This window comes from Ovis aries, chromosome 14, assembly GCF_016772045.2.
Source record: "Ovis aries strain OAR_USU_Benz2616 breed Rambouillet chromosome 14, ARS-UI_Ramb_v3.0, whole genome shotgun sequence".
Lineage (NCBI taxonomy): Eukaryota > Metazoa > Chordata > Mammalia > Artiodactyla > Bovidae > Ovis > Ovis aries.
The window spans coordinates 50,691,518-50,704,803 of record NC_056067.1 but is presented as its reverse complement, the minus strand read 5'-3'; the positions used below and the strand labels follow the sequence as shown (position 1 = coordinate 50,704,803).

Sequence of the window (13,286 nt, the reverse complement as noted above, 5' to 3'; positions counted from 1 at the left end):
ATAAACATTTTAACTCGATGGAATCAGGTTTACCCAGACCCTATGAGACATACTCCCTGCCATCATGGAAGCAAACTTCGGGGTCTGGACCCTTGAAAGGAAGTGAAGGATCTTGGGAGAAGGGTTTTTTGTGTGATAATCATTTACCGGTTTACTGCCTTCCCAGGTGGCGCTAGTGGTACGCCTGCCAATAAGGAGACACAAGTTTGATCTCTTGGTTGGGAAGATCCCCTGGAGGAGGGAGTAGCAATCCACTCCAGTATTCTTGCCTGGAGAATCCCAATGAACAGAAAAGTCTGGCGGGCTACAGTGCTTGGGGTCGCAAAGAGCTGGACACAACTGACGTGACTGAGCACACACACACACAGCAACCATCTACTGAGGTGGAGGACAGCTCCCAGAAAAGCTCAGGGACAGGGGATCAAGAGTTCTGTTTCAGACGACTCAAGGTGAAACCCTGAACTATAGTTAGAAACACTTTCCATGCATCGTCTCATTGAATCTCCACGCTCTCCAAGGAGAAACCATTGTCACCATGCCCACTTTACAGATGAAAGAACTGATGCTCTGCCAGGTTGAACCATGTGCCTGGGGTCCCCCAGATGGAAACAGGAACAGCATCCAGGCAGGTAGATTCCCCTTCCTCCCCAGACCCCTGCTGGCTCTTCCCTTTAGTGTGGCAGAAAACACTGGACTTGGACCTGGGTTGGCCGCCTGAGACAGCTACATGCCTCCCATCCTTGGCCCAGGGGGACCTCCTGCCAATATGAGCCATTCCCTAAAATTTGTCACAATGGTGACCCACCTTGAGTCACAGCAAGTCTGGGCTGCACACTGAACCATGTCTCTGGGCCCTGGTCCATTCTCCAGGCTCATACATCTTCAGACCTGGCTCACTTCCTGCTCACCTCCTTCCTGGAGTCTCCCCAGGGAAGCCCTCTCACTCACTTCCATGCACGACCTCTTTCTAACCTTGGACTCGCCATCAATGCCCAAGACACCAGGCACTTTGAGGTGTGTGTAGAGAACATCAAATGGATACACTCTAGGTCTCTGCCTGTGAGAGGCTTCCTCAAAGGAAAGCAGCACCTGTCTGGTGAGAGGAAATCTCAGGTGTGTGCTGGGTCAGACCCTCACTCTGCCTGACCAGCTGTGTGACCTCGGGTCAGCAACTCCATTTCTCTGAGCCTTGTCATCAGCACAGTCTCGAAGGTTCTCCCCATTGCTCCACTTGCCTGGGCCGCCACCATCTCTGGCCCTGGTGACATCAGCAGCCTCCTTCTTGCTGGTCTCTGGGCATCCACAATGGACCCTGATAGTCTCATCTGCCCCCTTGCACCCAGAAAGGGTCGTTCTGAAATTTAATCAGGCTGGGTTGCCCCCTTGCTTCAGGCTTTTCAGAGACCTCTCTCCTTTGGGAAATAAACCCCAAACCCCTTAGTCCAGGAATGCTCTGGCGGTCCAGGGGTTAGGACGCCTCACTTTCACTGTCAAGGACGTGAGTTCAGTCCCTGGTCAGAGAACTATGATCCCACAAGCCAACCGTGGAGGCCAAAACAAAAACGAAAGCCTGAACCAGAAAACAAGCCCCTTAGTTCAGCCTAGAGTCCTGCGTGATCTGGCCTCTGCCACCACTCTCTCCTCTCCCCCCACCGCTCTCCCCTTCTCTTCTCCTGCTCTAAGCCCCACCACCTCCTCTGTGCTCCTCAAACCAAGCTCCTCCTGACCCCAGGCCCTTTGCATGTGCTGGTCTCTCCTCCTCGAATGCTCTCTGCCTGGTTAAATCCTATTCATCTTTCAAGGCTCAGCTTAAACATCCTGCTCTCTCTGTGCGGGCTCCCTGTTCTTGTTTCTCCTTTAGGGGCCTTCATCACAATTTCTGATTTTGCATTTAACCAATATTTACAGTTAAAGATCGGCCTCCTCTCTGTTTGTCGACTCTGTGGACGTCAGTTGTGCCAGTTTTGTTCACTTCTTTATCTCCAAGGGCCTGGCACAGAGCAAGTGCTCAAATGAGTCATTTATGGGGACAAGGACCTGAGGCAGAAGACTTGAGTCTTCTGAGCCTCAGTTTCTCCTTCTGTCAAATCAATACAATGATACCTCCCAGGACTTGCCTGGCAGCTCAGCGGTTAAGACTCCGTGCTTCTACTGCAGGGGGCAAGGGCTCAGTCCCTGGTCGGGAAACTAAGACCCCCACATGCCATGCAATGTAGCCCCCAAAAAGTTATATATACCTTTTTGTGTGTATATATATATGTGTGTATACATATATATATAATGCCTCCCTTAGAGGGTAGTGGTGAGGATTCCAAGAGACAAAAAACATTGACAGTGTTTTTGGGGAAAAAAAGAGACAAAACTGGGCATGAGATGTTGTTGTTTAGTCTCTAAGTTGAGTCCGACTCTTCTGCGACCCCACGGACTGTGGCCTGCCAGACTCCTCTGTCTGTGGAATTTCCCAGGCAAGAATACTGGAGTGAGTTGCCATTTCCTTCTCTAGGGAATCTTCCCAACCCAGGGATCAAACCCACGTCTCCTGCTTGGCAGGCGGATTCTTTATTGCTGAGCCACCTGGGAAAATACCCTTCAAATATAAAAGCTTGAAAGAGCTGGAACCTAGGGGATGGGCAGAACAAGAGAGGAGGGCAGGGCCATTTGTCAAGTAACCTTATCTGCCAGGCGCTTTACAGCTCCTCGTTCTCTGGCTCTTACGAGATGGTGGCTCTGACCCAGAGGAGGAAATCCAAGTTCAGAGAGGAGAAACCACCTTCCCACGGTGTCACAGCAAGTCCATGGCAGGGCTGGGGCCTGAGTCCCTCACATCAAGGCTGTTTTGTTGCCCGCGCAACTCCAACAAAACCTGACCCCCTCAGTGTTTTTTTTTTTTTTTTTCCCTTTTGCCTGGACTACAGGGCATGTAGGAACGTGGAAACTTAGTTCCCTGACCAGGGATTGAACCAATGGCCCCTGCCGTGGAAGCATGAAATCCTAACCACTGGGGCGGGGAGGTCGCTGCAGTGAGTTCTTGACCAACATTTGTGGGATTGGACCAATGGAGAAGGTCTGAATGGCAGTCCTGGCTCCGCCACTCACTGGCTGGTGATCTTGGATGAGCCACTTCCCTTCCCTGAGCCTTGGTGTCCCCATCCGCAAAATGGGAATAATGATCATGCCCCACCATCTCATGGGGATCCGGCAAGAGCCCGAAGGCCAGGTGTGTAGCATGCAGTATGTGGTCCATGAGCAGCTGTTACCTGGTTGCTCTTCCACGTGAGGGGACCGTGTGAGCAAAGCCTGGGGGCAGATGTGGGAAATGATGAGAGGCCAGTGGGGACAAGGTCACAAGAAAGGTCCTCTCAAAGGAGGGGCATCTGGAACCGGACTCCCAAGTCTGCGCTGGCTGTGGAGGCGGGCCTTTCGCTCTGCCCCTCTCCACCCTCCACCCCCAGACCTCCCCCACCTCCTTCCAGGCTTTCCAGGCCTTCACACCTCAGTCACCTGTGAGCCTCATCTCCATCCCAGGGCCCAGGCCGGCTCCAGCCCAGGGCAGCCTGGCCTCCCTCACAGGGATCTTCCTCTCTCCTGTTAGGGAGGTTCTTTACTAGTCGGGAAACTAGCATCTGAAGATAACACCAAATAACTCATCACGGTGAAAAGTAAGAGGTGTCTTAGGCATAAGTGAGCACGTGACGTGTGAGGAGGTGCATGCGCGCATACAAAGCCCTTTACACCAAACCGCCTGGTACGTGCCAGAGGGACTGACAGCGAGCTCCTTCCTCCCCTTGGCAAACGGGGTTGCTGTGAGACCCCGGGGTCGGGGGCGGGGGGGTGATGTAAGCAATGCCCTAACGTAGGGATGTGATGGAGGGCGGGTCACCGAGCCCTCAGCGGAGGGTGGCAGCTTGGCAAGGAGACCAGGGGTTGTCTCCAGAGTCCCCCGCCTTCCCATGGATGCAACCCGCAGGTGTCTGAACCCCTTTGCTCTTTCCCCCCACCTGTAGCCCTGGCCCCCACTCTGCCCCGCCTCCGGCCATCTCCCCTCCATCCCTCCCTCCCTCTCTCCTCTGGTCTACACAGGGTGCAGGTCCTTCCTCACCTCCTCTCTGGCTCCACACAGATCTCCGGAACCCTTCCGTGGGAAGACCCGGATCTGGGGACAAGTGAGGCAGCCCCTGGCCACCAGAGTTGACAGGGGAGGTGGGCAGCGGTCACGCCCTGCACTGCTCCCTAAAGCGCCACCCTGATGCAGTCGACCTCCCTGCCCAGAGAGTGGAAAGCCTGGCACCCAGGTTCTCTTCAGCTCGCCATCCCCAGCTGCCAGAAGAAGGGAGAGAGCAGGCCTGCAGCCTTGAGATGCCATCTGGGGGCACCTGTGTGGAGGGGTGACCATGCCCTCAGTGGAAGGATTCAGTCCCCCACCCCATGCCCTCCCCAGAGAACTCCAGGCCTTTGCGGCACGGGTTTTCCACAGGAAGGGCCATAGTGCCCTCTGAGCAGCGTTTTTCAGGGGCAAACCAAGGTTCAGAGCAGGTAAGTGGCTGGAACACAGGCCGTCTCTGCAGCCCATCTCTGGAGAACCAGGTTCTCCAGTTCCATCTCTGCAGGTGTAGACAGGGCCAGCCTGTGTAGACAGGGCCAGTCTCCCTGCAAAGAGATAGGGCTGAGCCCTGTTCCCCCCCACCTTCTCCTGCCTCTCCAGGACCTGGCCTCTGTTTATTTTCTCAGCCGTGGGAGGGGAGGTAGCCCAAGAGAGACTGAAATGAGAGGGGTCAGGTGGGACGAGAAAGGCAAGAGCAGGGAGCCAGGCGGAATAAGAGGGGTGTGGAGAGGAGCCGCCAGACTTGACGGGGGCAGGGGACAGAGAAGGGTGCGTGTGCTTATATCCCCAGGGAGAGAGGTGGCAGAAAAGAGAGTCAGAGACAGAGATGCAAAGAGACAGAGACAGAGACGGGAAAGCGGAGAGAGGGACAAAGAGAGGACAGAGAGCAGGAGGGAGGGCGGCAGCGGCGGGGCCGCCAGGGCCTTCTGCAAACTGCTTCGCCCGATCCTCTGGCCCTCACACCGTGGTCCTGTGGGGTGTGTGGCGCTGTCCCCAGAACCTGAAGGGGCCGAGGCGGCCGTGTGTGCAAGCGGTGTCCAACCCCAGCCTGTCTCCCTGCCCGCAGTGGCAGGGGCCGGATGGACAGGGGCCCAGGTTCAGTGTGGAGGGAGCAGAACTGGCCCTGGGGGATCACAACAGCGAGACAGGGGCAGGAGCCAGAGGGGCCGGGCCTGCGCCCCCACCTGTTCCCTCCTGCCGGGGCTCCCTCAGCCTGTGGCCACCAGCTCCCACCTGCTCGCCCCAACAGCCTCCTGTCCATTCTGTGCCCCCCAGTCCACTCCACCAGAGCCCACCTTTCCGCTCCTGTTTGGGTTTGGGGTCAGGGAGGGGTGCCCAGCGGCTGAGCTGGGGAGGGGGCTTGGTGGATTATTGAGCATGTACAGGACTGCGGCTGACACGGACCAGGAGGAAGAGGAGGGGGTCGCGGTGATGGACGAGGCGGATTCTGCGGTGGGGGGCGGCAGGAGAGGGGGTGGAGGAGGGCTGGGGGAGGGGTGGCGAGGAAGCGGGTTGAGGGGGGAGCAGGACCAGGCTCACATTTGGCATTCAGGGCAGCTGACAATAAAAATGCTTTATTGCCAAGAAACTGGATCGATCGGGGCTGGAGGGGGCCGGCAGGGGGGACGCGGAGGGCTCAGCGCGGAGGCCGTCGGCCGGGCCTCCGCAGCGACCAGGGCCCGAGCCGCCCTCCCCCCTGCGCCCCCCTCCCCGCCTCCTGCCCTTTCTCTCTCCTGCAGCCACCGCTTAGTTCTTATTATATTTTTTCTTATATATTTTTTCCCCCAGCTTCTCTTGCTCCTGTTATTTTTTTTTTTCTTTTAATTTTTTTTTTTAAAAAACCCTCGCTGTACTCCCAAAGCCGCAGGCAGGGTGGGGGTGGGGTGGGGGCATCTGCCCGGCCAGGCCCCTACCCATCGGGAGTCCAGAGCTGCTGTCTCTGGGCTGAGCCCCGCTTTGCTTCCACAGCCCCCAGTCAAATCAGGCTCCCCCCAAGATATGGGTGCCTATCATGCCCTGCCCCTCATCCTAAGGGCCTCCCCACCACCCATGACATGACACCCCCCTCTGGGGGGCTCAGGGCCCAAGTCAGGCCTTCCTCCCCTCCCCCCTACCTGGCCCCCTGCTCACTCCCAGAGCCATTTGGCTGATGGTCAGAACTGTCCGTCAAGGGGGCTCTGAGCCCCTGGGGACCCTGATGGGAGGAGGGAAGGGGAGAGGTCGAGGGTCAAGCCACGTCCCCTCAGCTCAGCTCTCTCCCCTCCCCCTCCCTAACAAAGGGAGCAGCGGCCTGTCGCTTGGGGGGGCGGCAGGCAGCCTGGAACTCGGGGAAGCAAGAAGGAGGCTGTAGGGATGGCCGTGGGCAGGAGGCGGGGTGGGGCCTGCCTGCCCCTCTGCTGCGCTCCCCCTCGGGTCAAGGCTAAGGTGATTCCTCAACCTCTCGGGGAGGCTGGGCTGGGAGGGGAGGAGGGTCTGGACAGACAAAGAGCTGGAGCCCCGGGGAGCTGGAGGCTAGGGGGCCGCACCTGGGACCCAGGCCTCCTGGTGGAGGGCGGGGCTCCGCCTTGGTCTCAACCTCCGGCTGGCCCTGCCTCCCGGCAGCACCAACCCCTGTGGACCCCAGAGCAAGCTTGGGGCTGGCGGGGAAACCGAGGCCCGGAAAGGAGACAGAGGCAGGGCTGGATCTGGAAGGGAGGCACAGCCCAGGGTTCTCAGTGCTGTCCCGTTAGATGGAGCCCCCCTCTTCTCCGCTTCCTGTCTAGGGAGACACCCCTCCCTTCCCACCCCATCAGGGGAACCCTAGATGGGGTGGGGGACAGGTGGAAGCAGTTTCTTCAGAGGGAAGAGGAGGCTGAGGTGAGCAAGAGGCTGTTTTCTCCTCTCAGGCTGCTAGGGTGGGGGGACCAGGAGAAAGACATTCTAAACACCATCTGTCTCTAGCGCTGGCCTAGTACAGCTTTGAGGTGGAACTTCAAGTCAAAAAGGGCAGAAAACCAATGAGGATGGAGCCCACCTGTGCTAAAGGTGGGAGAGTTTTACCACCCTCCTGTGCCAAAGATGGCTTCAGAAGAGTGTGTTCAGAGAGGTTCTCTGGCGTGCACAAGGTCACACAGCAAAGAACGAAGATCTGTAGTTCCGCCCATCCTTGTCCTAAGCCCACACTGTCTCTGGGCCTCCCACCTGCCCAGCCCAACCCAGGGCCAAGGGGAGCTGAGACAGTGAACAACACAGAGCTCCCCATTCCCAAACCCCCATTCCCTGTGCCCACGAGAGAGACAGAGAGCCGCCAGAGACAGAAAGAAATGTGCTGATCTCCTGTGCTGAAAGTCTTCTACCAAGGCGGCTTTCAGGGAAAGAGGGCCGCACTCAAGAGGGAGACGGGGAGGACACAACCGGCCCCTTTTGGGGAGGGGGCAGCTGGAACAGACCCCCTGCAGCCTGCCAGGAAGGGCCCAGATGGGCCAAGGACTATAGGGGTCCCACTGCCCTCCCCCAAACCTCCCCTCCCTTCTCTCCTTCTCCTTCTTGGCTGGCTATCGACCGGGTCTGTGACATGGTAGATCAATACGGCAGGGATATAAAGCCGGCTGGCTGCCTGCCTGCCTCTGCCTCTCTCTCTCTCCCCTGCTTGCCTTGCTTCCCTTTCCCAGAACCGCACCCAGACCCCCCACCCCATGGACCCCTTACCCACGCCTCTGAGGGGCCAGGGCCCCCACCCGGTGCCAGCCCCCTACAGCGGGAGGGGGAGAGCCTGGACAGCCAGGAGAGGGGGTGAGTATGGGGTGGGCAGGGCAGCAGGTGGGGACGGGGGTCCCACTGGTAGGTCAGGGGGCTGGAAGAGATGGAGGGACAGAGCTCCTGGGATAAAGCAGGTCCCTGCTCAATTGGGAGCGGTTCAGGGAGATGGAACCCTCTGAAGGTACAAGAGGGATGGACCTCTGGGAGGTGGGCAGTGGGCACCTGGGGGCTGGGGAGGGATTGTCCAGAGCTCATGGGGTGGGGGGTGCTGGGATAAGCTTGGGTGAGTGGATACCAAGGACAGTGGGGCTGCCCCCGGGCAGCCTGGTGCCCACCCACAGAGTCCTGGCTGCTCCCTCCTGGGGTCTCTGTGGGCAGCTCCACCTTGGCCTCGCCCCAAGGCCTGGCCTGCACCGTGGGGTGCGGGGGAAGGCTTGTGAGGCATCTGACAGGGGATTCCAGGGGAGGCTGCAGTGGCCGAGCGGCCATGTGTGTAGGGCATGCGTGCATCCCCGGCGTGCCTGGAGAGGCGAGTCTGTGAGTCCTCTGGCTTGGTGCTGGGACTCCAGGACTGTGTGTCCCCGTGTGTCTCAGCCACTGAGTCACCCCATGTGACCACGAGGCAGCGGGTGTGTCCCAGGGGGCGCGGTGGCCCTGTGGGCGTGCGCTTCCGCCAGAGTCTCCTCCACCTGGGTGTCCCAGAATGTGTAAGTGTGTGCATGTGGATCCGCCTGTCCCCGCCGGAAGTGTGGGTGTGTGCCCACGGGCACCGCAGTGACCCCCGGGGCCTAGGAACGTGGTGCCTGCGGGTTCCTGGGTTCTAGGAAACCCGTGGGAGCTGGGGTGTGTGCTCGACCCCTGCTGAGTATGTCTGGGCGTGGATGGATCTGTGAGCATCTGGGAACCAGAACCCAAGTCCTCATGTGTCCGTGTGTGTGGATTCTGTGCCTGTGTTGGTGGGTGGCTGTAGGTGTGTTTGTCTTTGGCATGTTGGCGGCTTCCTTTTTGTGAGTGTCAGAGACCCAGTGTGCTTCCTGTGTGTCTACATGACTTGGCGTGTCCCTGCGTGCCAATGGCCGCGTGTGTTTCCACGACTGGGCTGGAGGCTCTGGGTGTGTCCCCACGTGTGTCACGGTGACTCGAGGCACACGATGGTGTTTCGGAGGTGGGGGAAGTGTGGGTATCTGAGTGGGGGAGGGCTCGAGGCGAGACCACTGTGACGCTGGCTAGCCTGTTTCATCACTACATTGTCTCCAAATCCGAACGTGAGGACCTGTCTGCCTTCTTCCCCTCCCCGTCAGAAGCCCCAGACCCCTGCCAGCATGGGCCCAGGGCCCCCTCCCCCAGCCCCCTTGGGTGGCTGGACTTCTGCCCCTCAGCAGCCCCTGCTCTGGCAGAGGCCACCTCAACTCCACCAAGCGACCTCCGTCCCTCCCAACCCCCCCAGCACCACCGCTCCCCCCACCCTCCCCCCACCACAAGTCCAGTCCAACCCAGACAAAAGCAATTACTCCTGAGGTAGATGTGAGTGTGGGTGTTAGAGACAGAAAAAAAAGGGGGGAAGGGAGGGGGAGCGAGAGACACACACACACAGAGGCAGGGATGGACGGCCAGAGGCCCGCAGAGACGAGGGACGAGAGAGACCCACAGCGAGTGAGAGACAGACGGGGAGAGACAGGACATGAAAGGGACCAGAAAGGCGCAGACACAGGAGGCCAAGGCAGGGAAAGAGCCGGGGAAGGGCAGATGGGAGGGCCCGATGGAGGGCCACGCCACCACGGAGAGCGGGGAGACAGCAGAGAGAGACAGAGGGCCAGAGCACGACAGAACCCAAGAGCCAGGGACGGAGGCGCGAGAAGGACGGGCAGCCAGAGAACAGGGAGCCAGAGAAGGGGAATGGAAGCCAACCAGAGGCGACCGGCCGCCAGTGAGGGCCTGAGATGAGGCCAAGACAGAGAGGGGCGGGCAGAGGAGACCGCGAGTGAGAGACGCCGGCCGGCGAGAGGGGCTCCAGAGACACAGGCAGCTAGAGGTGGGGGCAAGTGACGCGGCAGGAGAGACAGACAGACAGACAGACAGACAGCTGGAGCTGAGCCCAGGGCGGCGAAGCCCAGAGAGACTCCAGCTCTCTGTCTCCCTCTCTCTCTCTCTCCCTCTCTCTCTCTCTCTCTCTCTCTCACACACACACACACACACACACATGCCTCTCCCCCTCCCCCAGGTCAGAAGTCCTTGATGCCCCAGCGCTCTCTGTGGTCACAGCCCTCTGGGCTCCATGTAGGCCAGAACACAACAGAACCAAAACCCCAGGGATGGAGGCGCTGGGGAGGGGACAGGCCGAATGGACAGCGAGGGCACGGGGCAGACTGGGCTCAGCACCGCAGAGCGGGTAGCGGCGGCACATCCCACCTGCCCGCTCCCGGCCACTGGGTCTTCCCTGTCGCGCACACAGGGTCCTCAGGTGGGTCCCTTTCACCTAGGGCTCAGCAGGCTAGCGGGGGGTGGGCATGAAGCGTGTCCCTCCTGCCCCACGGCTCTGCTACCTTCTCCTGCGGCCCGAGGCCCCATCTTTCTTGCTGCCCCCTCCCCTCGAGCCTGGCGGCCTCAGCAGCGCACGCTGTCCCTCTCATACGTGCACGCGCTCAGCTTTCTTTCTGTCCGGCTGACTTTCCTGCTGTCTCGGTGGCTCTTTACTTGCTCTTCACTGCCCCTTCTCTCCAGGCCTTTCTCTGTTGTGGGGTACACTCTGAGTCTCCCCGAGTCTCTCTCCCACTCTTCTCTGGCGTATGCCTGGACCCCATTTCTCCCGCCCTCCCGTCCACACGTGCCCCAAGGGGAGGAGGAGGAGGGCTGCTGGCCCTTCAGGGGCCTCAGAAGCTGTCCTGGAGTTGGGGGCGCCCCTCCTGTCTTGCTTCTCCTTCATGTACCTTTTCTCCTTCTCTCTTCTTGGCCCCTCTCCCCACCAGCAGCAGGTCCATATCCCCGCCGTGGTTCTCGCTGCAGACAGAAAGCTATACAGGGACCCATACGCACCCTGCACTCAAGACTGGAAGCTAATCCAAGCTCAGAGGAAAAGGAGGCCACCAGGGTGGGATGGAGAGACCAGACATGGATGGAGACCAAGACAAGGTAAAAAGAAGAGGAGGACGGAGGTGGAGCCCCAGGGCGAGCAAGAGGAGAGAAGGGAGCTGGGAGATGAGCAGAGGTCATGGAGCAGCGAGAGCGAGACGGTGCCCTGGTGGGGGCAGGCGCTCACGGCAGCGTCTGAGGTCAGACTCTGTGGCGCATCTGCTGCCGCCGCGCCCTCACCGGTACCCTCGGTATGCAGTCAGGGTCAGGTGTGTGCCCTCAGCCCCAGGGCCTCCACGCTTGCTGGATGGCAGGCACTCCAGCTTCTGTTTGCCCTGGGACTGTCAGGGACGCCAGGCACTCATCGGTCCCTGAAACTGCTAAGAGGGCCAGCCCCTCTCACCTCCTCTACGCCTGTAAGGCCCCACCTGAGATACTCCCAGTCCTGGGTGGGTGACAGCCGTCTCCACCCACCCAGGGACGGCAGAGGCACCAAAGGGACCTCTTGCTGCTTCACGGCACCCCACAGTGACAAACAGCAGCCCCCCAGGGAACCCAACTCTACACTCAACAAGGAGCGCCGTCACCCATGGCCCAGCCGGCCTGCCTGCACAGGCCAGCCGCACCCTGTGCACGAGCCAGGGGCCAGCCAAGCAGTAGCGTCCAGGCAGCCAGGGCCATGAAGCTCCAGCCTGGCCCAGCCCCTAACCCCCAGGCCACATCTGCAACAGCACACACCCCATTCCTGGAACCAGAGCCCTCTCCCTGGGTGCTAGCCGGGCCTGAGGGATCAGAGCAAGTTCCCGGCCCCACTTTCTGGTTCTTGGCTCTCAGAACACCTGTGCGGCCACGTGGGCTGGTATTTCTGATCCCGGAGTGTCCCAGGCCACACCGGCCCCCTCCAGAGAGGACCTGCCCACCAAACAGCTCAATGTCTTCCTCCTGATGCAGTCCTGGGTTTCGTCCCAGTCACCCCACCAGAACAGCACCAGAAGCCTTTCACCCGCCACTAAGCTCCAGCTTCCAGGGCACTCTGGGCCCCTGTGGGGTGTGCGGGCACTCCAGGTGGGCCCTGGCGCTCGGGTCAGAGTCATCTCTGGGCCCCCAGGGCCTGAGTCCACACTGAAGGCCACCGTGTCTTTTTGTGGAAGGATGGAAGGACAGGAGGGAGGGAGGCAAGGCAGGGCCACAGCCCTGCTCCTGCCTCAGACGTCCACGGGGACGCAGGCCAAGCCAGCATCCACAGTCTCCATAAGTGACCACCCCCGACCTGGGCTGAAACATCCCCTTTGTCTTCCAAGACCATCAGGAGACGCCTTCCTACCTCCTCCTGCCAAAGACTCCCCCTTCTTTCAGGGTCCAGCCCCTCCTTGAGCCCCAGGTTCAGGTTAGTAGCGTTTGGGCCTATCTCCACCCGCTGCACACCAGCCAGGAAGCCCCCCAGAGGCCACACGGGGCTGCCTCCCCTCTGCATTCGTCACTTGATCATAGCACAAGGCTCAGCACATAAGAACCCCCAGGAGATGGTGGCTGAAGGAATAAATGGATGGATGTGGGTTTAAATGTCTATGTGCTCACTCATTTATTCATTCAAAAAATACCTTTCTTTTTGGCCACACCATGAGGCATGCAGGATCTTAGTTACTGACCAAGGATCGCACTCGTGCCCCCACAGTGGGAGCATGGAGTGTCACTGCTGGACCACCAGGGAAGCCCCCTCAATGAATACTTAACTGAACACTTACACTATGCTAAGGGCTGGGTGTCAACGTGCTGGATAAGTAGAGATGTCTCTCTCGTCCCCTCCATGAAGTTTAAGGCGGGGAAACACTACACAGGATATACGATCAGATGCAGGGACAGTGGGCAAGAAGGAAGAACAAGGCAGGGGCCTGGCCAGGCCAGGGGGTTCGGGGAGCCCTAGATGGAAGGGTGGAAAGGTGAGCCCAACCAAGAGTGGAGACAAGGCCCTGGGCTGAGATGGGAGGCAAGCCAGAGGAAGGGCCAGAGGGAGTGAAGGAGGGAGAGCTGCGTGGGTGCCAGAGGCTGACCCAGCGCTCCAGTTCCTTCCGGGGCATTGAGGAGGCCTCTGGACACGTTTGGGGAATTAGTCACCTCCCAAGAAACAATGCGGGATGGGAACGCCATTTGCTGTCATTGTTTTCTAACAAAATTATAGACTTAAAAGGGTGTGGCTCCCTTCAAACATCTCTCTGGGGGGGGTTGAACTTATCTTCAAACCACTCAGGTAATTTGGCAACAGCCTTGAAGTCTGCTTTAGTTCACAGACTCCATCAGCAAAAACATCTCTACCATATAATTGTCTCTAGTTTCTATCAACACACAGACAAGCAGTCACAGTATCATCCGTTATTAG

The 13,286-nt window shown here is 59.3% G+C and overlaps 1 protein-coding gene across 1 annotated transcript; it reads left to right on the top strand.

Moving 5' to 3' along the window:
• The first annotated feature begins 9,835 nt into the window (after positions 1-9,835).
• Positions 9,836-12,535, top strand: LOC132657763 (uncharacterized). The gene is made up of 2 exons (XM_060398639.1): positions 9,836-10,301; positions 10,810-12,535. Exons 1-2 carry the CDS (start codon positions 10,182-10,184, stop codon positions 11,590-11,592), a joined length of 903 nt encoding a protein of 300 aa, XP_060254622.1. The 5' UTR covers positions 9,836-10,181; the 3' UTR covers positions 11,593-12,535.
• Positions 12,536-13,286: the final 751 nt, after the last annotated feature.